Source organism: Erinaceus europaeus, chromosome 4, assembly GCF_950295315.1.
Source record: "Erinaceus europaeus chromosome 4, mEriEur2.1, whole genome shotgun sequence".
Lineage (NCBI taxonomy): Eukaryota > Metazoa > Chordata > Mammalia > Eulipotyphla > Erinaceidae > Erinaceus > Erinaceus europaeus.
This window is the reverse complement of record NC_080165.1, coordinates 12,036,047-12,062,384: the sequence shown is the minus strand read 5'-3', so window position 1 is coordinate 12,062,384 and position 26,338 is coordinate 12,036,047. Positions and strand designations below refer to the sequence as shown.

The window sequence follows — 26,338 nt, the reverse complement described above, 5'->3', positions numbered from 1 at the left end:
CCCAGCCCCCTCTGTATTCTTCAGGCTTCAGGGATATGGTCTCTCTCTTCTCTCTGTCTCTCTCTAATTAGGAGAGAGTGTCTCTGTATCTCTATCTAAAAAGAATAAAGAAATACTCATAGGCAACATATTATGTTAAAGAAAAAAGATAACAGGAAACCAAAACATCTGATGTATCCAAACTCTGTGGCTGTATCTTAACATTTCTGAAAATAATTCTCTAAAGATGGAGATCTGGAAAGACACCCCACTTGTTAGCCTCTCCCCTTTGAGATGAGCCAAGAGGGAAAAGTCTCCCAGACTCAGTTTCTCCTTGTTAGTCTCCCAAGCTCACCGAAAGCCTACAGGCCTCTCACACTTAGTTTCTCCCTGCTAGCAGCAGGCCAAATTGTTACCTGCTTTAGGGTTTACTCAAAGTTCACACATCCACTTCACCTTTTGATCACAAAGGAGAACACACTCTATCATACACCCCTAACACCAGACAGTGAAAAGCCCCCAAAATCTTAATTCCTTGTGCTCTTTGATATCTGTGATTCACATCAAGCTTTGTTTTTCTTTTCTCTACCTCACCTTACTGGTTTAACCCCTATGCTTCTCTCAAATGCCTTTGGGTAATTAAATGCCTGCATCATAGAGACTAATTGTCTTGACCTTTATGTATCTGCATCAATTCTTGTCATACCAGCCCCCTACCATAGGGGCAAGCTGACCTTTAAGAAACCTGTAATTTCTGACATATTTGAAAAATGTTCTTTGTTACTCTCTATATAAACCTGTACTCGTCCCCAAATAAACGAGTGTTTGTACCAGAATACTCCCCGAGTCCTCCTTTCTGTATCACGGGGTCCTGAGAGCCGGTGAGGGACGATCGGTGTCTTGCCCCCTGGCTGGATCCCTTCCATGGGAGTGGCAGCATCTCTATGCAATAATAAATCAATAAAAATTTTTTAAAAAGAAATTATGCTCTCTTTTGCAATTCTCTTCTATGTAAAATATTCATATTCTATTCTGGGAAAAGCTTAACACATATAAGATGATGCACAGTGCCAAAGGAAGACTGAATGTTTGATGTTTTATAATTGAAAGGACAGATTAAATACAATCTTTGAGCAACATGGTGTGGAAGAAATGACTTGGCTTGGAATGGAGAGCAATAAAGGGCAATCAGCAGCAGATCCCAGCTACTAAAAGAGTTGTAGAAAGGCAGTTTGCCTCACTATGAACAGTCTCAGACACCTTGTAAAGATTATTTTTTATTGCCACCAGGATTGTCATTGGGGTTTAGTTCTGGCATGAGGAAACTATCATCCCTAATGACCTTTCTTTTCCTTCCTTCCTTCCTTCCTTCCTTCCTTCCTTCCTTCTTTCTTTCCTTTCTTTCTTTCTTTCTTTCTTTCTTTCTTTCTTTCTTCCTTTCTTTCCTTCTTTCTCCTTTTCTCTCTTTCTTCTTTCTTGACAGAGATAGAGAGAGAAATTGAAGGGATATAGACAAAAAGAGAGAAAGAGAGACACCTGCAGTACTATTCCATAGCTCATGAAATTCTCCCCCCCACCCCCAGCCCACCTCAGTAGGAAGTAGCAGACTGGTCGGTCTGAACCCATAGGCCCTTGGTCATATTTATGCTCCACCAGGTGTGGAGCCTGCACCAGGTGACACTGCAGTTCCTGGCACTTATTTTTCTTGATGAATATGTACATACTTCTGTTAGGAAAAATGCTTAGAAGTGAAACTACATTAGTGGACACTGTCAATAGTCTTCCAAGGGTGAACATGAACTTAGGCTCTTTCTGGCTAGTCCCAAGAGCAATTTATCATTTTTCTATTTCAGCAGGACTCTTCTGCATCTCAGTTCAACACAGGACCAAGTGAGTCATAGGATTTTAATGATGTTTTATTAGTAACAATACTACTAATAAAAATAATGGTGGAGGCAATATTTTGAATAAACAATTGCCTGATATGCCCATATACAATCAGCATTATGTAACCAGGCCTTATTGTTTTTTTGTTTATTACCACCAGGATTATGCTCAGTATCTTTACTCTAACTACACATTTCTCAACGGCCATAATCATTATCAATTATTATTTTGATGAGAATGAGAGACAGAGTAGGAGTAGGAGAGAGAGTCACAGAGAAGGTGAGACACCTGCAGTACTGTTTCAGTACTTGTGATGCTTCCAAATTTCAAGTGGGGGCCAGAGACTTGAACCTGGGTCATTGTGTGCATGGTAACACAGTGCCTCTTAGTAGGTGTACCACCACCTAAACCTCTCAGCTGTTACTTTGTGTGTACTGAATTAACAGATCAAAACACTAAGTTCTTTTAGATTGCACAAATTCTATCATTGTCCTTAAATGAGATGTTTCAGGACATGGCCAGAATTAAAAGAATTAATTAAGGTAGGATTTGTTTATGTTATTAACTCGGTATTGTAAGTGAGCTCATTTTTAAAACAAATATATTTCTACTTTATTTTAATTTTTATAATTTACTTTGGATAGAGACAAAGGAGTTAAGAGGGAAGGGGCAGAACGAGAAGGAGAGAGAAAAAGACCTGCAGCACTATTTCACCATTCCTAAAGCTTCCTCACGGCAGGTGGGGATCACGGGCTTGAACCCATGTCCTTGTGCAGTGTCAAAGCTCATTTTTTCTTAAGCTATATAAATATTTCTCAGACAACAGCCTCCATGTTCTGCTTAACATCGCTGGTGAGTGTGTCACAGAGGCCTATTGTTTTTCATCATGGAAAGGTATTGCATTATATTATGTTTATTGTTTTATGCTCATAATAATACCATTTTGTTGATCTATGTGGGTTTTTAGCATCATATATCCAAGAAAGCTATTTGGAATATTACTGAGAATCTCCAATATTTCTTTTAATACTCAACATGAACTATTCCTTTATTTTTTAGGTTAAGACTATAACTAAGACAAAAGAATGCTCTTGAACTTGGCCTTCTATTGATTACGAACATAGTATATAAAGACACAACTTTGAAGGACTGCAAAAGCTGAATAAGGGCAAGAGACTGGCATACTTTAACAATAACTCTTTAGTCACTGTCAGGTCATGTCATCATCTGGGGCCCTAGTCAGGGAGTTCTGGGATTTCCAAACAGACATGATGGGCCTAGACCTTGAATAAATTCCTCTCTCCATTGTTACTGGTCATCTCTATCAGGAACAACACAATAGACAGCTTTGTGAGTCCCCATAGGGCCTTGCGCTAGTGGGCATCAACAACGATAGAGAATGTTCTGTCCTCCGAAGGGAGGCTGGACAACATATTCTATGTTCCGCCTGAGGAAGATGGATCCTGAAATTGGGGCAGCTTGGAACGTTCCTACTCATGATCACAGAATGTGAGCTCAGATCTTCAGGGATGCAGAGGTCACATAGGCTCCTAAGCTGAATATGGGCCCCCAGATCAGATCAAATCAATGGAGTTTACAGTCAACAATATTTATATAATTTTCCTAGATTTGGGAGCTACTCTCTTCCCTGATCCAGCTTTCTGGTCCTGTTTCCAGCCGTGACATCATCTCCCAGACAATAACTTGGGTCCACCTGCATATCAGATGTCAGGCTCAGGAAAAAACCCCCCACAAAACTAGTATAGTCATGGGCTCTTTGGAATATAAATAAAATAGGACTACTAACTATCTATGAAACAAAGAACCCCAAACTTTTTATATGAACTTTTCCAGTCTTTAGGTTGATGAATAGTCAATAAATTGTTTGGCTTTATATGTTAACTCTTTTTTCAGCCACCAGGTTCCAGATGCTAACATGATGCCAAATGGACTTCCCTGGGCAGACTACCCCACCAATGTGTCCTGGAGCCCCACTTCTCCAGAACTCCACTCCTCTAGAGAAAGAGAGAGACAGGCTAGGAGTATGGATCGACCTGCCAATGCCCATGTTCAGCGGGGAAGCAATTACAGAAGCCAGACTTTCCAACTTCTGCATCCCATAATGAACCTGGGTCCATACTCCCAGAGGGTTAAAGAATAGGAAAGCAGGGAGTCAGACAGTAGCACAGTGGGTTAAGTGCACGAGGTGCAAAGCTCAAGGACTGGCATAAGGATCCTGGTTAGAGCAGCTGACTCACCAAGTGCAGGGGAGTCCCTTTACAGGCAGTGAAGCAGGTCTGCAGGTGTTTTTCTCTCCCCCTCTCTGTCTTCCCCTCTTCTCCCCATTTCTCTCTGTCTTATCCAACAATGATGACATCAGTAACAACAACAATAATAACTACAACAATAAAACAATAAGGGCAACAAAAGGGAATAAATAAATATTTTAAAAAAAAGACTTTAAAAAAAAGAATAGGAAAGCTATCAGGGGAGGGGATGGGATATGGAGTTCTGATGGTGGGAATTGTGTGGAGTTGTACCCCTCTTATCCTATGTTTTTTCTCAGTGTTTCCTTTTTGTGAGTAAAAATTAAAAAAAATAAAATTAATGAAAAAAAGAAAGGAAGAAAGTAAAAAAAAAGTTATAAAATAAAAGAATAGGAAAGCTATCAGGGGATGGGATGGGATACGGAGTTCTGGTGGTGGGAACTGTGTGCAGTTGTCCCCCTCTTATCCTATGGTTTTTGTCAGTGTTTCCTTTTTATAAATAAAAATATGAGAAAAAGACACACCTTTGGTAATAGCAGACCAACACCAACAATCCTCAGTCTAAATTGACTTGGTTTGGGTAGGGCCATACATGCTGTGGGTGTGAAAACGCTAGCGATGTCCACATTTAAAATATGGGCATTGTTATTCATAAGAAACTAGTACCAGACGTAGTAGATGAGTGAGTGATAGAATATCATTATAAGGGAGTCGGGCTGTAGTGCAGCGGGTTAAGCGCAGGTGGCACAAAGCACAAGGACCGGCATAAGGATCCCGGTTCGAACCCCGGCTCCCCACCTGCAGGGGAGTCGCTTCACAGGTGGTGAAGCAGGTCTGCAGGTGTCTGTCTTTCTCTCCCCCTCTCGGTCTTCCCCTCCTCTCTCCGTTTCTCTCTGTCCTATCCAACAACGACGACAACAACAATAATAACTACAATAAAACAACAAGGACAACAAAAGGCAATCAATAAATAAAATAAAATATTAAAAAAAATATCATTATAAGTAGAATAAATATGTAGTTGTGGTAAGAAGATATAGAAAATCCGTCTTAGATGACATAATTCATATATAAGGACATTAGAACAGGCATAAGGTTTGTTTTTTTTATGTGGACCTAAGACCTCAGGCATGCATGACCTTTTTTTCCCTCCAGGATTATCACTGGGGCAAAGTGATTTCACTGTGGAGCCACTGCTCCTGGAGGCCATTTTTTCCCCCATTTTATTGGATAGGATAGAGAGGAATTGAGAGAGGAGAGAGAGAGAGATAAAGATAGACACCTGCAGACCTGCTTCACTGCCTGTGAAGCGACTCCCCTGCAGTTGGGAGTGTGAGGGCTCGAACCCAGATCCTTGTGCTTAGTACTATGTGCACTCACCTTGGTATTCCACCACCCAGCTCCTACATTTTTTAATGATTTTTTTTAAATATTTACTTTATTTATTTATTCCCTTTTCTTGCCCTTGTTGTTTTATTGTTGTAGTTATTATTGTTGTTGTCGTTGTTGGATAGGACAGAGAGAAATGGAGAGAGGAGGGGAAGACAGAGAGGAGGAGAGAAAGATAGACACCTGCAGACCTGCTTCACCACCTGTGAAGCGACTCCCCTGCAGGTGGGGAGCTGGGCTTCAAACCGGGATCCTTATGCTGGTCCTTGTGCTTTGCGCCACCTGTGCTTAACCCGCTGCGCTACCGCCCGATTCCCCTTTTTAATGATTTTTTCTTTTTATTAGCTTTTATTTATTTATTACAGACAGCCAGAAATCAAGGGGGAGGGGTGATAGAGAGGGAGAGAGACACAGAGAGACAGCTGAAACACAGGTTCACCACTTGCAAAGCTTTCCCCCTGCAGGTGGGGACCAGGGGCTTGAACCCAGGTCCTTGAGCATTGTAACATGTGCGCTCAACCAGGTGCGCCACCACCTGGCCCCCCACATTTTTTTATATCACTCTTGGGCCACCATTTTTGTTGACACACAAAGAAAGAAAGATTCAGGGGGAGGGAGGGAGGGAGAGAGAGAGAGAGAGACAGAGAGAGAGACAGAGAGATAGAGACAGAGATACACACACAGAGGGAGAGAGAGAGAGACAGAGAGATAGAGACAGAGATACACACACAGAGGGAGAGAGAGAGAGAAAGCTGCAGCCCTGCTTCACCACTCACAAAGCTTTCTCCCTGCAAGTGGGGACTGGGGGTTTAAACCCAGGTCCTTGTGAATTGTAATGTGTGCATTCAACCAGGTGTGCCACCACCCACCCCCATCTCTCACTCTTTCCTTTAATGGCTCTCTGTATTTCTATTTTTTTAAAAATATTTATTTATTTTTATTTATTTATTCCCTTTTGTTGCCCTTGTTGTTTTATTGTTGTAGTTATTATTGTTGTTGTCGTTGTTGGATAGGACAGAGAGAAATGGAGAGACGAGGGGAAGACATAGAGGAGGAGAGAAAGATAGACACCTGCAGACCTGCTTCACTGCCTGTGAAGCGACTCCCCTGCAGGTGGGGTGCCGGGGTTCGAACCGGGATCCTTACGCCGGTCCTTGTGCTTTGCGCCACCTGCGCTTAACCCGCTGCGCTACAGCCCGACTCCCCTGTATTTCTATTTTAAATAAAAATAAACAAACAGACAAAAAACTATTCCAGGGTCACTGTCATCCATTATGGCAGAATGCCAATGGCAAAGGGAACTTCTTCCTAGTCCCTGGCTGGTTTCTGAGTCACCTTTAAGTAGTTTATCATTGAGCCTAGCCATAACTGTGATCACATATTTTGGAATTAGCTATAACTAACATAATAAAATAAATCTTTATTTTATCTTGTGTTATATAAAGAGTTATATATCTATATCTATATATCTATATATATCTGTGTAGAAATGATGGCATTTTTAAAAGTCCAATGTGGAAAAATGGATTGCAGACGAACAGACTGTTTTATTGTTCCTAGTATTTTAGCTCACAGGGAGAGAGGGTCATGGGATAGTCGGGGCTTTGACATCACTTTGAGGCTCTACATGGAATGGCTCTATTTCCTGAATCTTGGAAAGAGTGAAATGGCATCCTTCATCACAGAACCTTCTCTTTCATCTTCCAGTTTCCCCTGCTAGCATGAGAGCACATCTTGGTGGAGGTGATGGAGATGAAAGACCCCAAATGTCATAGTTTAAAAGAAAGAGTTAAAGGAACTGGCTGGTATTCAAATGATTTGACTTGGGACTGTGCATGCTAAGTTCTTAGGGTTGTTGAGAAAGAATTCTCTGCACCCCCTTCTCTTCTCTCTTTTTTCCAGAAAGAAAAAGACTTTAAAAAACATGGGGCTTTTTTCTTAAAACAAAGGAGAACATTCATTAGTAATTCATTCTCTCCTCTGACATTTTTGGACTAAGTGCCCTAGTTATGTCTTAACTGCATTGCAGATTGCCTCAAGCCCAGAGTCTGAAACAATAACCATTTGATCCTGTCTGATGATTTGATGGGTCAGGAATTTGGGTGAGACTTGGCAGGATAACTTTGCTGTTCTAAATGTCATTGACTGAACTTAGTGAGTGGTGTTCAGCTGGTAGACTAGCTGGCTGGTATGAAAGCCCAAGTTGTCTTCCTGATCACTTCTGGTACTCTTTGTGGAGGCAGCTGGATGGCTGAGCTCAGCTAGGATGGATACCCAGAGTGTTTATATGTAGTTTTTTTTCTATCTCAAAGCGGGGGAGTTTTTACTTGGATGCTCAGAACTTTCAAGAAGAAGATTTTAAGACTGAAGAATTTAAAACCACAATCCCTTAAGATCTGGACTTTATACAGCTACAGCATTCTAGCACGTTTTCCAACTCTGACACCATCTCCGCAGACAATACCTTTGGCTCACCTGCCTGTTAGCTGTCGGGAGCAGGCAAAAATTAGTAAAGTCATGGGCCCCTCGGAATACACCTAATATAGACCTACTAGATTTTTTCAAAATGGAGACTCCAAACCTCATATGTTATATTCTTGCCTTTAGGTTCCTGATTGTTAAACAATTTGTTCTGCTTTATATCTTAATGCTTTTTCAGTTATCAAGTTGCAGATGTTACCATGATGCCAACCTGACCTCTTCAGGCAGAGAACCTTACCAATATACCCTGAAACCCCACCTCCCTGGATCACTGCCCCACTAGGGAAAGATAGAAACAGGCTAGAAGTCTGGATTGACCTACCAATGCCCATGTTCAGTGGATAAGCAATTACAGAAGCCAGACCTTTCACCTTCTGCACCCCCTAATGATCCTGGGTCCATGCTCCCAGAGGGATAAAGAATAGGAAAGCTTTCAAGGAAGGGGATGAGATATGGAGTTCTATTGGTGGGAATCATGTGGAGTTGTACCACTCTTATCCTATGGTCTTGTCAATATTTTTTATTTTATAAATAAAATAAAATTGAAAAAGATCTGGGTTTGAGAACATAGAGGCTGACTAGAATCAAAGGGAAATAGGGAATGTGGATCACATCTCTGAAAGCATGGAACAAAAAATGTGGTTATTTATAATCTACCGCCTTAAGATAAGAATTCTAAAATGAATTTCATTTTTTTTAATGTACTTTCTGTTAAAACTTGCTCAAACCTCAGGAAGAAACATTCTTTGTCATGGAAGCATCTGCAACTTGGCTGTTTCTTATCATTAGCACTATTAACTTAGAATTATAAAATTTAGTTTTTCATTACTGGGATCGAGTTCACTGACCCTTCTATAAAAAAGATCATCACTTTTCCTGTCCCCACAGGGTAAAGTGTAAGCCTTTGTGATGAATAAAACCATTTCTCTCAAAAACAATCAAACAAACAACAACAACAAAAAAAGTTCTTTGTGTTAAAAGGAATTGTCTTTTGCTAATAGGAAATGCTCATTAGGACTCTTCATGTTTGAATTAGTTTCGAGGCTGGTTAAACATGGCTTGAATAATTACTTAACTTCTAAAAACAATGGTAAGTGTGGGAAATAGTGGGTGTTCATGAATTGTATCAACAGCATGCTTACCAAGCACCTTTTGGAAATGCGTATCATCTCCTCACCACCCCCTTAACTGAATCCTTCATTTACATATCTGTTTTTTAGGCTGATTTCTGACAGATATGCTAGAAAGGTAGTCTAGTCATTATTGCCTGTTTTTCATTCTTCTATGGAGGTTTTTGAAGACAAAACTTCATCTAAATGATTAGTGGTGTTGGAAATAGGAGGAAGGGCTTATCTGTCCTCAGACATTGTGGACTATTTGAAGGAGAAACTGATTCTTTTTGGGTCCTGAGTTTTGAGTTGCCTTTTAGACTGAGGTGAGTGTGGCCTTAGGAATAAGATCCCTCAGTCACTACCCATTATAATTATATGACTGCTTGAATTTTAATCCCAAAGGAATAAATTCTCATCTATACAAGTGGTCTAACTGTGGTCCATGCCAGAGTTTTTGTGGATGACATTTCTAGAGATACTCTCTTAGGAATGGCCTCCTAGATTATGTTGATACCACTGGGAATCTCTGCCTCTCACACTGGGAAACTCTTTCTTGCCCTGTGAGCTCATTCAGCTTTCCCAGAGAGTCCATGCCCCTTTAGGCTGTCTTACAGACTGTCCTATGAGCAATTTTCAGTCAAAGGAGCTCTAACTTATCTCTCTCTCTATATTTTTTTTCAAGAGTCAATTTAAATGTTTTCCTTATTATTTTTTGGAGACTTGGTGGTGGTGGTGGTGGGAACTTACTAAGGCATCTTTTTCTCTTGATTCTTAGGCTATCCTGGGCATACCTCTAATAATGCGCTGCATCCTATGTACTTTATACCTGGTTCCCTCTAAGGCTTGTGAACTCTTTCTGGGTAAGGATCATATACTTTTCATCTTTGAATATCCAGACTCTGTATGGTGTCTAATGTTCAACAGTATTGGCTGAGTTCATATTTGAAAGCATTTATTAATGGATGGGGTAGATGGCTGGATCAAGGATGTCTGGGTGGCTGGAAGTCTGACTGACTACATGGTGGAGGGATGGCGAGATGGTAGAAAGGTATTGGGTTGGTTGAGTGTGAATTTCCTTACAAAATCATTGGAAGGGACTGCATCAATGATGACTTGACAACTGAGATTTTGTTATTTTAGATGAACAATGAGTCAACCACAAATCGTTTCCCTCCACTGTCCTATAGTGAATTATAGCAGAGCCTTGGTTTCCTTGTAGTTCCCCTAACAATTATTTTATCTGATCAAATAGAAAATTCAAATTACAGCTATAGTGTAAAATGGCAATTAAATTGGTTTAATTCAGAGTTCTTAAATCTCCTGGGAGACTGAAAAAAAAAACTAAAGTGTACAGCACTAGCCACAGATTTACGGTTCACTGCTAATCTCAGCTTGATTTGCCAAAGATGCATGACTTCCCAGTTATTCTTAGGCTCTTTATCAGTAGGTGGAAGTAATTTATTTTCTTTACAGTACTGATTAAATGAAATTATTTTTAAAAATAATGGGTATATATTTATTTAATTTATATCAATTCATCTGTCTGCCTATTGTCTATCTACCTGTCTATCATCTATCTATCTTTCTACCTATCTAAATACTTGTCGCTAAGCCTTGCTTGATAGTGTACCCAAATGTATCTTGTGGAAACATAAGAATTGTTACTCTTCTTTTAGTCACTGAAGCTATATATACAAATAAGAATTTTATTCAGAAGTCCAGAGGATTAGCATAGGTAGGAACTTTAGCTCAGTCTCTATTTTGGCTAGAGAGATATAAGTTGCTATTACTCCTAAAATATAAGTTTGGAGTCATACTACTATTATATAGTACAGAATCACAAATATAAGAGGAACTGGTTCTAAGGCAAATAGATTCTATAGCGAACAGGTTTCATTTTTAGTATCAATTCCAGATTAGTTGCTAACAGTTACCTGGAGTGTTATGTTGAAAAGGATCCTGAGACCCTATCCGAACTGCATGGTGCAGTGTGTCTGCCCCAAAGACGGGCTCTCCTGCACTTACTAAGGATACATTTTCCATCTCTGTTCTATCAAAGATGTTCATGATCACACTGGACCATCCACCGATTCACTAAAATGATTCCTGAGAAAGAATAGAGACTTTATAGTTTCTGGAAGCTATTTTTTGAACTAAACACATAAACTGCTTCCTTTGTTGAATGTGGCTAATATACTGTAGTAGGGTTGGTCAATGGCACACCCAGTCAAGCACACATGTAACAATGCACAAGGACCTGGGTTCAAGCCCCTGTTCCCCATCTTCAGGGGAGAAGATTCATAAATGGTGAGGAAGTGCTTAGACCAAATGGTGAAGAAGTGCTTAGACCTCTCTCTCTCTCTCACTCTTTCCTCTCAATTTTTTTCTGTCCTATCAAATGAAAAGGAAGGAAAAAAAAAACCCCAATTTTTTGGTTCCTGTTCATTAATAATTTTTTTAAATATTTATTTTATTTATTTATTCCCTTTTGTTGCCCTTGTTGTTTTATTGTTGTAGTTATTATTGTTGTTGGATAGGACAGAGAGAAATGGAGAGACGAGGGGAAGACACAGAGAAAGATAGACACCTGCAGACCTGTTTCACCGCCTGTGAAGTGACTCCCCTGCAGGTGGGGAGCCGGGGCTCGAACCGGGATCCTTATGCCGGTCCTTGTGCTTTGCGCCACCTGCGCTTAACCCGCTGCACTACAGCCCGACTCCCTCATTAATCATTTTTATCTTACTTTAAATCTTACTGCCTTTCAGCCACCAAGTTGCAGATGCTACCATGATGCCATCGTGACTTCCCTGGGCAGACGACCTCACCACTGTGTCCCAAAGTCTTACTTCTTCAGAGCTCTACATAATTAGGGAAAGACAGAAACAGGATGGAGGTATGGATCAATCTGCCATGTCCAGTGGAGAAGCAATTACAGAGCCCAGAACTCCCACCTTTGGCACCTCAAAAAGAATTTTGGTCCATACTCCCAGTGGGGGTGATAAGGGGAAGATGACCAGAGGGCTCTAAACTCCAATTCCATTAGGACTGAGAGAGAAGAGGGACACTTGGAAGTAGTAATAAGTGTATTACTACTTGGCAAGGGGTGGCTTGGCAAGGAAGAGAAGAAGGGACCATGGGGAAAAAGGGGAAGTATGTATATAAATACAGACAGATAATTATAGAAACAATAATCAACCCATATCTGTGATCTTGAGAGAACAGCTGTAGCTTCCAGTGGAGGACATGGGCATACAGAACTCTGGTGGTGGGAATGGTGCAGAATTAGACCCCTGTTATCTTATCATTTTGTAAATCAATATTAAGTCACTAATAAAATTAAAATAAATAAATTTTAAAAAAGGAAAACATGGCCACTGGAGCATGAACTCATTGTGCAGGTACCAAGTCCCAGTGGTGACCTTGGTGGCAATTAAAAATGAAAGCAGCCAGGAAAGTTGTCATTTTCTTGAAAGGAGAAATGCTTGCCTTCCTGTCCAGACTGACCATCTACTACTGAGGTAGGATGGTTTGTCCACCAATGGTTAGTAGTGTGCTGCACTAGAAATGACAAGCATTCACTTTTGTGTAGATGCAAATACAATCACATTAGTTTTATTTAAAGCCTTGATTACATTCTAGTTATTAGGAACAGACTCTGCTAAGCCAGTTTAACAGTTTAGCAAAATGCATTTCATTTAAAAAAAATGATATTCGAAGTCTTGGCAAATGCTGGGAAGTTGTTTACTAGAGTTAGGCATGGAGTATCTACGGAAGAGCCAGATAATCCTCTTGGATTCTTGGTGTGGATGGCTTCAGGGCATCTCAAAGTTTTATGCATGTTCTAGAGAACAGAGAATTCCATCTGGCTTCCCCTTCTCTCCTCCCCGCCCCCTTGTTTTTTCATTCTTCCCCACAGAGAATCATAGTCCACTGATGTAGAATTCATCTTAAGCAAAACATTTTGAAATTCTGACCATGAATTAGCCTTACAAATAGAGCTCATGGAGATCCGCTTGCTAGAACCTGGGACACAGTATGAATACTGTTTGAGAACCCTATTATTGAATCTGTAGGAACACTACCCATTTGCAAGGCTAAGTCTATAATCTCTTCTGCACCTCGGTGTTGAATCCGTGTTTTGAGAAAGAGGAAAGACAAGAGAGATTAAATGACTGGCCATCTTTCCACATGGCTGATCACTAAGTATTGTCTATCTCTCCAACTTACTGGGTTTATTTGATTTGTAGATATGTGTCTGGAGCTGTGTCATTGTGTGAAGGAGGTGACAGGAGAATTACAAACACTAGGTAAGGAGACTAGTTTCCTCATTTCTTCTCTCCAAAGTCAGCCCTGTACTTCTCTAGGACAGCTGCTCAGAAAGGCTATTAACTCATGCTTGTCAGGCCACATCCATCCTACAGAATGCACCACAAAGTTACAGTATTAGATAGATCAGAGTATGGCCCCTACTCTCTTCATATTTAGGTGATTTAGTTTCCCATAAATGCAATTTGTTAATACGGGGCCACATCGTCGCATGAGGTAAATCTGTGAAACCTGGCAGGCAGTCACTTTGCTGCAGGTGTAAATGAAAGACCTTTCTATGGCTTTGCCAGGAAGAAAAATGAGGTTGTGCTCAATGCCTGAGGGGGGAAAAAATTCTGACACAGTGGGCAGAACATGGTTCCAGGAAAGGGAAATGAAATTCTAGAGCCCAAATCAGATGTTGGCTTCTCTCAATGTTGAGAATTCTGTCCACTCCAAAGGGTTGCATGGGAAACCACAAGTCGCATTTTAGAAAAGGCTTAATGTCAAGCATCCCCCTCTACTTGGGAAGTCCTCTGATATTTGGAGCTACAGACATTTGTGAAGATAAATGATGACTTTTGCTCTTGTGAGCTGTGGGAGCTTAATTAGAGCTTAATTAAAGCTAAAGCTCAGAACCCTTTGGAAGGTGGAAGAATTACAGGCTAACTTCCACACTGAGTAGGTTGGGTTGGGGAAATTTCTGTCTTTAAAATACACTTCATCCATGCTCTCAGTTCGTGGCCTGTGCTAGGTACAGGGGTTTTAACACCTAAGTGGAAGCAAGAACTAGTTTTGCATTAGAACCGCTTTAGCTCAGGCTACCAGAGGCCAGGAGCCCGTGTCTGCCCAGCCACTGTCCATTCAAACTGAAGGCCGTCTCTGGATCTGCAAGTCCAGCTCGCCGTACACGTGTCTAAGGGAATCGCTGGTCATGCTGGCTATTAGCTTCCGATGTCCAGGGACCCAGGGCCGAAACACTTCTTCCCACTGCACAGTGGATTTGGGCTGAATCTCACTGAGAGGACGAAAGAAAAGGGAAAGGGTTATACACTCAGGAGAGGCAGAGTGCATTTCCCACAATCATCAGGAAAGAGTGAAGCCTCATGTCTGGGTCACCAGCTCTCTTCCCTGTTACGGTGGATAGGAGATCACAGGGTCTGCTTGGCTGATTCTGCCATTACAACCCAATGGAATCCCAAATGAAGCACCACCAGCAATGGTCCCAAAGTGGGGGGAGTCATGTTCCTTCATTTGGATGGATCTGTGCCAGGCTAGCCTGAGGGTGTTTCTTCCCGGGCACGTGCTCTCTGGGTTGGAGAGGACTCTGTCGGAGCCAACCTAGGCTGCTGCCTACACATTGACGTGGGAGAGGAACCAGGAACTCTTGTGGCTGAGTGGGAATGCAATGCCATACTGGCTTTATTCATCTGCATTTATACTTTCCAGGAAGCAAGTGGTAGGGTGTAAAAGGAAGTACTTAGGATAAGGGGGCGGAGTGGAAAAAGAGTGCGAACCAGTGGGGATTAAACCAGTGGGGATTAAAACAGGGCAGGTCTCAAACAAAACAATGATTATGTAAATAGACCACAGCATTAGGCAATGCAGGTGTGACACGGATAGAAACAGTAGCAGAACTAGCCAAAGGAGAAATGTTGACCAACAGATCTGCTAGGCCATCCTGTGTGTGGTGGAGGGGTTGAGTCCCACCAGCCAGCCACTAGTTAACCTCATTCCAGTTTGTCTTCAGGTCTCTGCAATAATCTCATACCACAGCTGATTAGATTCTACTCTGTTTGGGGGTTCTTCCTTCCCGAGACTAGATTCTCCTCTGAGTTCCCCAGTTGCCTTTACTGAGATTCTAACAATAAGCTCTGACCACTTCCCTTGGGATTGATTTGTTCCCAGGTGCAAGGTCAGAAACATAAACCTGCCTCCAACCACTGGACTGTGAGTGCTCCTATGTTCTGTAATTCATAAACCTGTTTCCACCACCAAATGGAGTCCCTCTACCATGTGCCTTTCTGTTACAAATTTGTTGCCAGTGCTCCACCAATGGGTTAGTTTGTCTTGGTTCCAGTTCCTTCTCTGTAGCTCTTGCTCTGATGTCTTTCAGAGCTTCATGACCAAGTCCATGACCAAGGTTAGTGAGGAGAGGAGTTTTTAGGCTTTTCTGGGATGATTCCTAGAGACCACAACATAGACTCCCAGGAGAAGATTACATTGCAAATGCAAGCTTTGTGTACAGTAGTTCCTTAATGTAGATGCTATCTGATATATTTCAGAGTTAAGACAAGCAGAGGGTTAAACAAGAAAAATCCTTTTTCCAAGATCATAAGACATTTATTTATCTGGTAGAGATAAAATTTGAACAAGTGCTTGCCAGACCCCAAGGCCCATGGTCTTTTTGTAGATAGCATGCAAATGCATTTCTTACAGGAAGCTATCTTTTCTGACCATCATCTTTGCCTTTTCACATATTTGACTTCCCAAGCCAGACAGGTGCCCTTATCTTATTCACTAGCAGCTTGCCACAAGTGTAGCTCATGGAGAGTGTCTGGTCCCCAGATGATCCTGAGGAGGTCCTGTGCTAAGAGATTTAACATGGGGCCAGAGGTCAGCCTACTGTGGGAAGAGTGCTGGGGAGATGAATGGACACTATCCCAAATGTCCTGAAGAGGGGGAACAAGAAGGCGGGGATTTGACCACTTCATGGGGTTACTGAGGCACAGAAGATGAGAAATAGAAAGGAATGGAAATCATTTTGTCTCACTGTCTCATTTTGCAGACAAGTAACAGTCACCCTAAGGAGCCTATAAACTCTTCCACGGTCACAGAGCTGGATGGCTTAGATGTTAGAAAAGAAGACACATAGAAGACAGTTGAAGGTACTGCTGTGTTCAAAAATGAGAACCAGTATGAAGAAGAATTTAGTGGCTAGATCTATAGACTCCTGCTTGAAGGCCCAAGGACCTGAGGGAGGTCGGGGTGGGGATGAACAGCTGCTGGTAAGAGGTAGTAGTGGGAGGGGAGGGGCTGCAAAGAACGAAACTATTAAGGGGAGTCTACTGTGGTCCAAGGAGTCAGCTATATAAGTCCTCATCTGTCCCTGGGGGCCAGGTTCATAGAGCATGGGCTGCGTCACAGCACAAATGAACAGAGAAATTTGGGTCCAGATGCCTGTGTTTAACCTACTCTTCTAAAGTTAGAGACTTGAAAGTTCTTCAGATATCACTAAAACAATGCATTTTCGCTGGCCGTGCTGTATATCCTCTGGGACACAAGGCTCTCCAAATTCTAGACATTGAGACACTAAACAGAACTCTCTTTCTCTCTTAAATCTACATCCAGTGAATTGGGAAGGGCATCTAAGGCCTTGGCAACTGTTTTTTTTTGGGACTGCTGGAGGCATTGACTTTGATACTGACAAACTAAATGTCTCAGTTAATTTAGTTTGTCTAATGCTTTCCTGAACTCCCCCCGCTTTATACACGTGGTTATATAAACAGTTTTGCTTGGTCAAAAATGGAAAATCATAGAAAGCATGCATACATATAACCTACATACTGGTCTCTCAAACTTAGTTGATTTAGGATTCGAGGTTTGACAAATATTGACCATCAACATGTGTTTCTTCACCTGTCAAAGGAGGTGTCCTGGAGTATTGTGAAGGGTGTGGAGAGGGTGGGTAAATAAATGCCTGTACTCAGAACCATGGCAAGCATGTTAGACACGTTATGATTTTTACTATTACCACAACTTTATTATCACCACCGTTTTGTGATGGTTATTTATTTTAAAATTTTATTTCTTTTAATATGTATTTATTTATTCCCTTTTGTTGCCTTTGTTGTCTTATAGTTGTAGTTATTATTGTTGTTGTTATTAATATTGATGTTGTTATTGTTGGATAGGACAGAGAGAAAAGGAGAGAGGAGGGAAAGACAGAGAGGGGGAGAGAAAGACAGACACCTGCAGACCTGCTTCACCGCCTGTGAAGTGACTCCCCTGCAGGTGGGGAGCCGGGGGCTCGAACTGGGATCCTTACTCCAGTTCTTGAGCTTTACGCCACGTGCACTCAACCCGCTGCGCTACCGCCCGACCCCCAAAATTTTATTTCTTATTGGATAGAGACTGAAAGAAATTAAGGGAGAGTGGTGGAGATAGAGAGGGAGAGATAAAGAGAGACACCTGCAGCTCCACTTCACCACTCGTGAAGCTTTTCCCTGACAGGTGGGGACGATGGACTTGACCCCAGGTCCTTGTGTAGTGGGTGTGTTTAACCAGATGCACCACCTCCTGGCCCTTGTGATGGTTGTTTCTTCAGAATGAAAATTTTAAAAAATGATATAAAAAAGTAATTCTTTCTTGCCTGTATGCAAAAAACCTTCTCTGAACTTAATTTACAGTCATCAATGCAATATGAATATAGATTCTGAAACATCTATTTCTCAATGCTTATGCTATTTTTTACCCAGATCCTCTGTGTCTCTCTTTCCTGGATTGCACCAAGTGATCAGTTAGCACTTTGCAAAATAGTCATCTTTTAAAAGATCTTGCTGGGGGTGGGGGGGCTCATGCAATCATCTTAACTACCCTAAAACAGAAACCATGATCCTATGTCGCCTTTCATTATTTGCTTATACTTTTAAATCCACCCCCGTACGCTACTCATGCATGTGTCTTGTGCATATAAACAAGGAAAGATGGCGCATCTATGTCTCACAGTGTTCCCTCACAGAGAAGTCCATGGTTTACTTACAGATAAGCACATATAGCAAAGAGGGAAATGCAGCTATTTTGGTGAGCAGAATAATGCTGGAATGATCCTATTTGCCTGAGGATAGATGCTGCGATAAATGACTCCCAGTAATGTGCTGAGCCATCAGGATATGGGGCCATTTATCATCTTGAACACACACAGGCAAATGGGATTATTATTACAATAAACTGCAACTATCTGTGGTTTGTCCTCTGGAGCTAGCCTTTGGTTTCTGTCCTACTTTGAAAAATTCAGAACTGAAAGCAAAATCACAAAGTTGGGGGAATTTTTCTCTTGGAATGACTCACTGAGCCTGATCTCTCTCTCTCTCTCTCAAGAGTAAAATGAATCTGGAAGATGAATGACTTGATATTCCAGAAGTATCAAGTACTACAGAAACTCGAAAGCTGAGAGAGGCCCCTCAGAGAATCTGAGATAGGGGAGGCAGAGGGGAAAATGGACTGATTCCTTGAGGAACTATCTTCCTCACTCTTAGTTCAAATTCCTGCTGGTCACTTCCCATGACCCAGGACCTCCCCTTCCTCCCTCCCTTCCTTCCTTCCTTCCTTCCTACCTTCCTTCCTTCCTTCCTTCCTTCCTTCCTTCCTTCCTTCCTTCCTCTATCTTTTCACTTCTTTCTCTGTCTCTGTCTTTCTCTTTTATATTATTTGTTTATTTATCTTTAGTTAGAGAAAGAGAAATTGAGAGGGATGGGAAGGGAGAGATGGGGAGAGAGAGAGAGATAATACAGCTCCAGCACTTGTGAAGTTTCCTCCTGCAGGTGGTGGTGGCCAGGTGCTTGGGCCCAGGGCCCTGTGCACAGTGATGTGTGCATTCAACCAGATGCACTGGCATCTAGCCCACAGGCCCCTTTCTGTGGCGCCCTGGCAGAAGGATGTCTGGGTATCTGTGGAGTCTCCTTTGGTGAGTTTAGGAGCCTACAAGGAGCAATGTAATTTTGTGAATGACTCTGTTGTTACACTCTAGTGCTTTTCAAGGACATAAATTGTCACCTGTATTTTCTGCTCTTCTGTCAGAAGCAACAGAAGCTCATAAGAATCTTTCTAGTTATTAGAAAACATGGGGAAGGGAACCAGATTGTGATTGTGGGAGCTGAGTCGGGAAGAAGCAGAGAAAAACAGTATTCTCTCAAAACTCATGGTCCCATCCAGACAGAATCTTCTTTACAGAGCACTGCTCATCTCTGGTTTATGGAGATTCAAGGGATTGAATCTAGGACCTTGGAGCCTCAGGTATGAAAGGCTTTTGCATAACTACTGTGCTATCTCCTTGCCTCATCATCAATTATTTTTTTTTTGTAAAAGCATTTTAGCTCTGGTATGTGGTGGTGCTGGGAACTGAGCCTGAGTCCCAAGTCTTCTGAGGTCTCAGACATGTGTATCCTATGTTCTAATGCTGAGTTACTTTCCCTCATTCTTTGCTTTTTTTTGGCCTCCAGGGTTATTGCTGGGACTTGGTGCCTGCACTATGAATCCACTGCTCCTGGAGGCCATCCACCCCTCTTTTAAATATTTATTTCCTTTTGTTGCCCTTGTTTTTTTATTGTTGATGTAGTTATTATTGTTGTTGTTATTGATGTTGTTGTTGTCAGATAGGACAGAGAGAAATGGAGAGAGGAGGTGAAGACAGAGAGGAAGAGAGAAAGATAGACCCTGAAGACCCTGTAAGTGGGGAGCTGGGGGCTTGAACCGGGATCCTTACTTGGGTGTTGGTATGCATGAGACCCCTTCTGTTTCATTTGGTTTAAATCCCCCCTGCTTAACACTGTTCTATTTGCATAACCACTTCATTCTATTTACATAACCTCTGTTAACAAGCACCACCCTTCCTCCAGGGCATTGGTGGTTCAGTGATAGGATTCTCGTCTGTTCTGCCCCCTCCTTGTCACACTCTGATTTTCACCAGTCACTTTTCTCTCCGCCCTCTCTATATCACATCCTGTTTCCACCCTACTTGGAGAGTATAAAAACAGCTGCTTTTCTGATTAAAGACACTTGGAAATTGCTTTCTGGCTCCGAGAGTTCCAGAGTGTATCTCCTGCGGAAGTTAGTGCGGCACGAGTTCCTGATCCCTCTCCCACGCAGCAGCCTAGATCGGCTCCAGTTGAGTTCTCTCCAAGCCAGAGAGTACTAGCTCGGGAAGAAGTACCCTCAGGCTATCCCGGCATCGGGCGCCTTAACCCGTCGTTCAGTTCATCCCGCAGCGCCAGTTCTGCTTTCAGTTACCAAAAGTGGCCCACTAGGCACTCGCATTCCACGTCCGGCTCCACGCCAGCGAGCCGGGCTTCTTACCCATTTAAAGTTTGAGAATAGGTTGAGATCGTTTTGGCCCCAAGACCTCTAATCATTCGCTTTACCGGATAAAACTGCAATGAGCAGTGCCTTGACCCATGTGCGCTTAACCATCTGCGCTACCGCCTAACTCCCTCTCATTGTTTTCTATGTAAGTCCTTTGCAGTTTTTTTTTAGAACTCTCTAAGAAATAGTTGGCTGTGGAAAGATCTTCTCTGGACCTATGGGTTCTCGGGTGCCCCCAAGACAACAAGGACCTGTTTCTCTCTGTTACCACCCTGCCATCAACCAGTGTTGGAGTTATCACTGACGGTTCTGGAAATCAGGGTGTTGGCCTTGTGTCCACATAGAGACTGGCCTCCGCTTACTGCTCTGCCTGCTCCATTTTGTCATATGTCAGCGATAGATGTAGACAATAAGCAGTGGACACTCAAAATGCCCAAACACTGGGCCATGACACTGTGAGGACTAGCCTACCTTCTTGCATACAGATGGCCACTTGTCACACGTTTTACTGTGACCCAGGTGGCAACATGGTGCTTCTGAGGTACAAAGGTGCCAGGAACTTCTGGTCCCCTCAGGCAACGTTTGGAGGGCTATAGTCGTAGAGGGAGAAATCGGACATAGCTGGGGGCTGTTTTGAGGGGTAAACATGTTTGGCTCTGCTGGAGTGGTTCTTGCATCTGACTCGAGTGGGAAGGCTTGAGAATGGGCTGGGTGAGCAAGTTGCACTTGGTTGTTTCTGAGGACAGAAAATTTGTTGTAAAATGGCCCCCCCCAGAGGTGAGAAGCAAGGCCTTGAACATGGGTCCTTGCACATATTACTATGTGCACTTAACAGGGTGTGCTACTGCTTGGCCTCTGGCAAATTTTGTTTTTAAAAATGCCTCAAAAAGGGGCAGAGGAAGTTTTGAACTTATCCAATGGATTCCAGGAGAGAGGAGCTTCCATAAGAGGATCTGGGGGGATATTCCTAACACTTCACGGCAGTTTCCACGGCCCTCTATGCCTTAGAAGGTCACCACACGGGGAGCCGGGTGGTAGCACAGCGGGTTAAGCACATGTGGCGCAAAGCATAAGGACTGGCTTAAGGATCCCAGTTCGAGCCCCAGGCTCCCCACCTGCAGGGGAGTCGCTTCACAGGTGGTGAAGCAGGTCTGCAGGTGTCTGTCTTTCTCTCCCCCTCTCCATCTTCCCCTCCTCTCTCCATTTCTCTCTGGCCTATCCAACAATAGCAATAACAACAATAATAACTACAACAATAAAACAACAAGGGCAACAAAAGGAAATAAATAAATAATAAAAAAAAGAAGGTCACCACACAGGGAATATACTAGCTGACTTGATGGTGACAGGGACTTACTTGTGTCAAAAATAAAAACAATAAGCCTCAGAGATCAAGTTCCATTCTGGACTTCAGTCTTTCAGAGGAGCCCTGGCAAACTGGAGTATGTGGGAAAGGGAGAGGAGAATCGATCAGAGGTGAGAGCAAGGAAGTCAGGCAGGTCTAGGGAAGACTCAAGGGAGATGCAGCAGGTGTTTGCAAGTATTTGTAAGCCATCAGGCAGGAGAGATGGGGCCTTGTGCTCGCTATGTTGGTGCAGATAAACAATTCACCCAATTAGGGCTACCTGACCATGGAGAGAACTGTCTTGCTTGTTATAATCTGTCAATAGGAGTCACAGAAGCCAACATCCTTAGGGAACAACCTGACGTTGAAGGTGTGGAAAAAGCAGAACTTCCTTCTTGTCCTATAGAACCTGGGCTATTGGTGGTCCTCACATAGGAAATAGAATCTAGAACTCATCCTTACTCTTCTAAACATTCTAGAGAGTGCATGGATTGGTCAGCCCCAGCATGTGCAGTGGGTAAGAGTTGTGTAAAAGTATCTCTATTGGGAGTCGGGTGGTAGCACAGCAATTAAGTACACATGGCGCAAAACTGGAAGACTGGTGTAAGGATCCTGGTTTGAGCCCCCAGCTCTCCACCTGCAGGGGAGTCGCTTCACAGGTGGTGAAGCAAGTCTGCAGGTGTCTGTCTTTCTCTCCCCTTCTCTGTCTTCCCCATCTCTCTCCATTTCTCTCTGTCATGTCTAACAATGACAACATCAGTAACAACAATAATAATAACAATAACTACAAAATAATAAAAAAACAACAAGGGCAACAAAAGGGAAAATAAATAAATAAATATTAAAAATAAATAAAAATAAAAAGCATCTCTATCATAATGTGAGTGTATGATATGATCTTAGTCAGTGATGCATAAAGAGGTGGTGAGACAGTCTGGGCTTCTAGACTCAATCATCTAGGTCTGCATGTTTTGTTTTGTGTGTGTGTGTGTGTGTGTGTGCGCAAACCAGTGTTCTTTTTAAGGTCTAGAATTCCTCCACAACTAAAGGGAGATGATAAAAATCGCTGGCCTCTCTAGGATCGATTTAAGAGTTAATGACGATGTTCGGGTCAAACCCTATTTTGATACCATGCCTTAGTGAAATGCCAGTAGGGAGGTAGCAGCTCCTTAGACACGTTCATTGGGGACTGGCTACAAGTTTCAAAGACACAGAGAAGAGACCAGCTTCCCACTGTCCTCAGAACTCACCTAAACATCTTCCTCATTGGCTTAATCACTCCGGGACCCTCTAGGCGGATCCAAACATTTTCCAGGGGCTCTGTTAAAGGATTGGTGAACTCAACTGTCACCACCATATCGGAACCAACCACCTTAGAGCCTCGGACCTAGGGAACAAATCGGAGAAGAAGGCAGCACATTAGCAGCTGGGCAACACCTTCTGCTTTCCTTTGTCCAGGACCTTCTAACACATGATTGTGTGTTAATGCAGGCAGTGTGATGATGAGGTTAGCTGATTGCTTTGACTGGAGGCTACCTATTGAGGAAAAGATGGAAGATTACTAATTAGCATCATACTCCCCCTTCCCCTTTATTACAGAAAACACCCTAATTAGAGCTCAAGTTAATAGCCATGGCCACCGGCTGCTCTCAGTCAGCAGGAGGTGAAATGAATTGGATGCAACAATAGATTTGCATTTTGAACAGACTCTGCTGCTGGACAGGGTTCAGGTTTCCTGCCAGGATCCTAGGGTCCACTGAGTTCAAGAGGCAAAGTGCACTCTGGGATACCTGCACTTCTTTTAGGCACATAAGAAAAACTATGTCCAAAGAGAGTTTCCTCACTGTTGAACTTGAAGAAGTCTGGGCACTTGAAGAAGTCTGGGCATTAAGTCATGGGCCAACTGGAATATACTTAAAACAGACCTACTAGCTTTTTCCAAAGCAGAGACTGCAAATCTTCATTTGCAATATTCTTGCCTTTAGGTTCATGATTAGTCAACAATTTGTTCTTTTTGTATTTTAACTCTTTTTCAGACACCAGATTCTAGATGATACCATGATGACAACCAGACTTCTCTGGGAAGATGACCCCACCATGTGTTTTGGAGCCTCACCTCCCTAGATCCCTGCCCCACTAGGGAGAGAGAGAGAGAGACAGGCTGGGAGTATGGATCGACCTGCCAACGCCCATGTTCAGCAGGGAAGCCATTACAGAAGCCAGACCTTCCACCTTCTGCACCCCATAATGGTCTTGGGTCCATACTCCCTGAGGGATAAAGAATACGGAAGCTGTCAAAGGAGGAGACAGGATATGGAGCTCTGGAGGTGGGCACTGTGTGGAAATGTATCCCTCTTATCCTAGAATCTTGTCAATATTTCTGTTTTATAAGTAAATACACAAATAAATAAATAAAAATAAGCAGAAGTGAGTTCTCATTGGCAATGGCAATGTCTGAATCTGAGAGCCAGGTGGATATGGGACGTTTATTTGTGGGGTTAATCCATTGTGACCCCCTGTTAGTATGAGGTCATTGACAAAGCCTCCCCTGAGACTGACAGAGCTCAGTGCTAACTTCAGCACTTCAAACTAGCGGTAGGGCTTTGGGTGAATGAATCTGAGACTTTGTTGCCTTTTTACATTTTTTAATATTTATTTATCTATTTATTTTTTATTCCCACCAGGGTTATCCCTGGGGCTTGGAGCCAGCACTAGGAATCCACTGCTCTAGGTGGTCATTTTCCCCTTCCCTTCCCTTCCCTTCCCTTCCCTTCCCTTCCCTTCCCTTCCCTTCCCTTCCCTTCCCTTCCCTTCCCTTCCCTTCCCTTCCCTTCCCTTCCCTTCCCTCTTCTCCCCTCCCCTCCCCTTTCAAGCATTCTCCCTCTCCCCCCACCCCCTATCTCCTTTTACTAGGACAGAAAGGAATGGAGATGGGAAGGGGAGGTAGAAAGGGAGAAAGAAGGATAAATACCAGCAGAGACACATCACTGCTCATGACATGTCTTCCCTGCAGGTGGGAAGTGGGGAGTTTGAACCTCGGTTCATGTACATGGTAGCATATATGTTCAACCAGGTACACCACCACATGGCTCCTGTAACTTGTCTTATCTTTACCACTGCACGGACATTCCTGTGGGGTTTGCTATGCATAATGTTATTATTACTCGGTGATATGCCTCGTTTACTACAGTGCAAATACTTGGAACTGCATGGTTTTTCAATATTAATAATACACAGAGTTACAATATGGCCAGGATGCTATGGAGTGGGTTTGCTTCTTTGAGGCTCTGTATGCTGGATGGCTGGATTTCTATGAGGTCCAAGTAAGTTGATGGCAGGATAATCCCAACAGCTATTTCCTCAGGGGATAGGGAGAGTGTGAGATACTGCATATAAAGCCGTGAACATCCTGCAGGGTCACTTCAATACAACTCCATCTTTTATGGAGTGGTAACACTCAGGGCAGTTTATCTCAGTTACGTGAGAGTTTAGTCCTTGTTCAACTCTGATGCCTAACCAATATCCAGTAAACATTTGTTAAATTAAGTTGACTGCTTCAAAATGGAATTTCTATAACCTAGCCACTATTATACTCCAGTTCTTTTTTTTTAAATTTTTTTTTTATTGGATAGAGACAGGCAGAAATTGAGAGGGAAGGGGGGAGATTGAAAGGGAGAGAGAGACATCTGCAACACTGCTTCACTACTCATGAACTTTCTCCCAGCAGGCGGGGGCCAGGGGCTCGAACCTGGCTCCTTGTGCATTATAGTATGTGCACTCAACCAGGTGAGCCACCACCTGGTCCCTTACTCCAGTTCTTTAAACATGTTACACATAGCACAGGAAAATTGGGTGGAAATGAGTTTCTTAGGAATAGAGGAGAAGAGGAAGAAGTTTACCCAGAGTGAATTTTCAGACACCATTCTCAGACACCACAGCCAAGAGTTAAAACCTTATGGTTTACTTGTAAAATGGGGGTTTGTGACTCTTCCGTTTAGGGGATTTGAAAAATCTGTAAGAAGAATAAAAATTGCAGCCAATTAATTCCCCATGGTCATGACTCCCCTGATGAATATGACTATTTCCAGAGCAAGAGGGGAAGAATGTCCCCAGTAACTGCCAGTCCCAGGAAGAAAACTATTCCCTGGGTTCGGACAAACATTTGGTATAACATTTGGCAGAGAGGTCATACTTTTTACTTTTAGAATCTTCCACTGCCAACTGTCCCATTATGAATTTAGATGCCAGAAGCACAGAGCATGCAGCCAGTATCTTCATCCATTCCTTGGCTTCTTCGAACAATGCTATTAGGATAATAGTACCTTGGGGTTAATACTCAAGCCTGCCTAATGTTCTTTTTTTGTAAGTTGAAAAAGCATTAGAACAAATTTAGATACAAAATATAGAAATTAGCAGATGGGGAGGAGGTTCAGTGGATAGAAGGCATGGCTCCCATGCATGGGACGTGAGGTTAGATCCTTGCCACCTTATAC

General features: G+C 42.7%; 1 protein-coding gene and 1 long non-coding RNA gene across 2 annotated transcripts in view; both read right to left on the bottom strand.

The window, feature by feature from the left end:
- The window catches only part of LOC132538248 (uncharacterized), a 28,152-nt gene extending 27,228 nt beyond the window's left edge, over window positions 1-924 (bottom strand). Inside the window, exon 1 of the long non-coding RNA XR_009549651.1 lies at window positions 811-924. This is a non-coding gene — a long non-coding RNA (uncharacterized LOC132538248). The remainder of the gene's footprint in view (window positions 1-810) is intronic.
- An 11,770-nt stretch (window positions 925-12,694) lies between these two features.
- F13A1 (coagulation factor XIII A chain) overlaps window positions 12,695-26,338 on the bottom strand; it is a 204,771-nt gene continuing 191,127 nt past the window's right edge. Inside the window, exons 14-15 of the mRNA XM_007523293.3 lie at window positions 23,096-23,232; window positions 12,695-14,438 (exon numbers count right to left, since the gene is read on the bottom strand). Of these exons, the coding sequence (XP_007523355.1) occupies window positions 14,285-14,438; window positions 23,096-23,232 (291 nt within the window). The 3' untranslated portion in view covers window positions 12,695-14,284. The remainder of the gene's footprint in view (window positions 14,439-23,095; window positions 23,233-26,338) is intronic.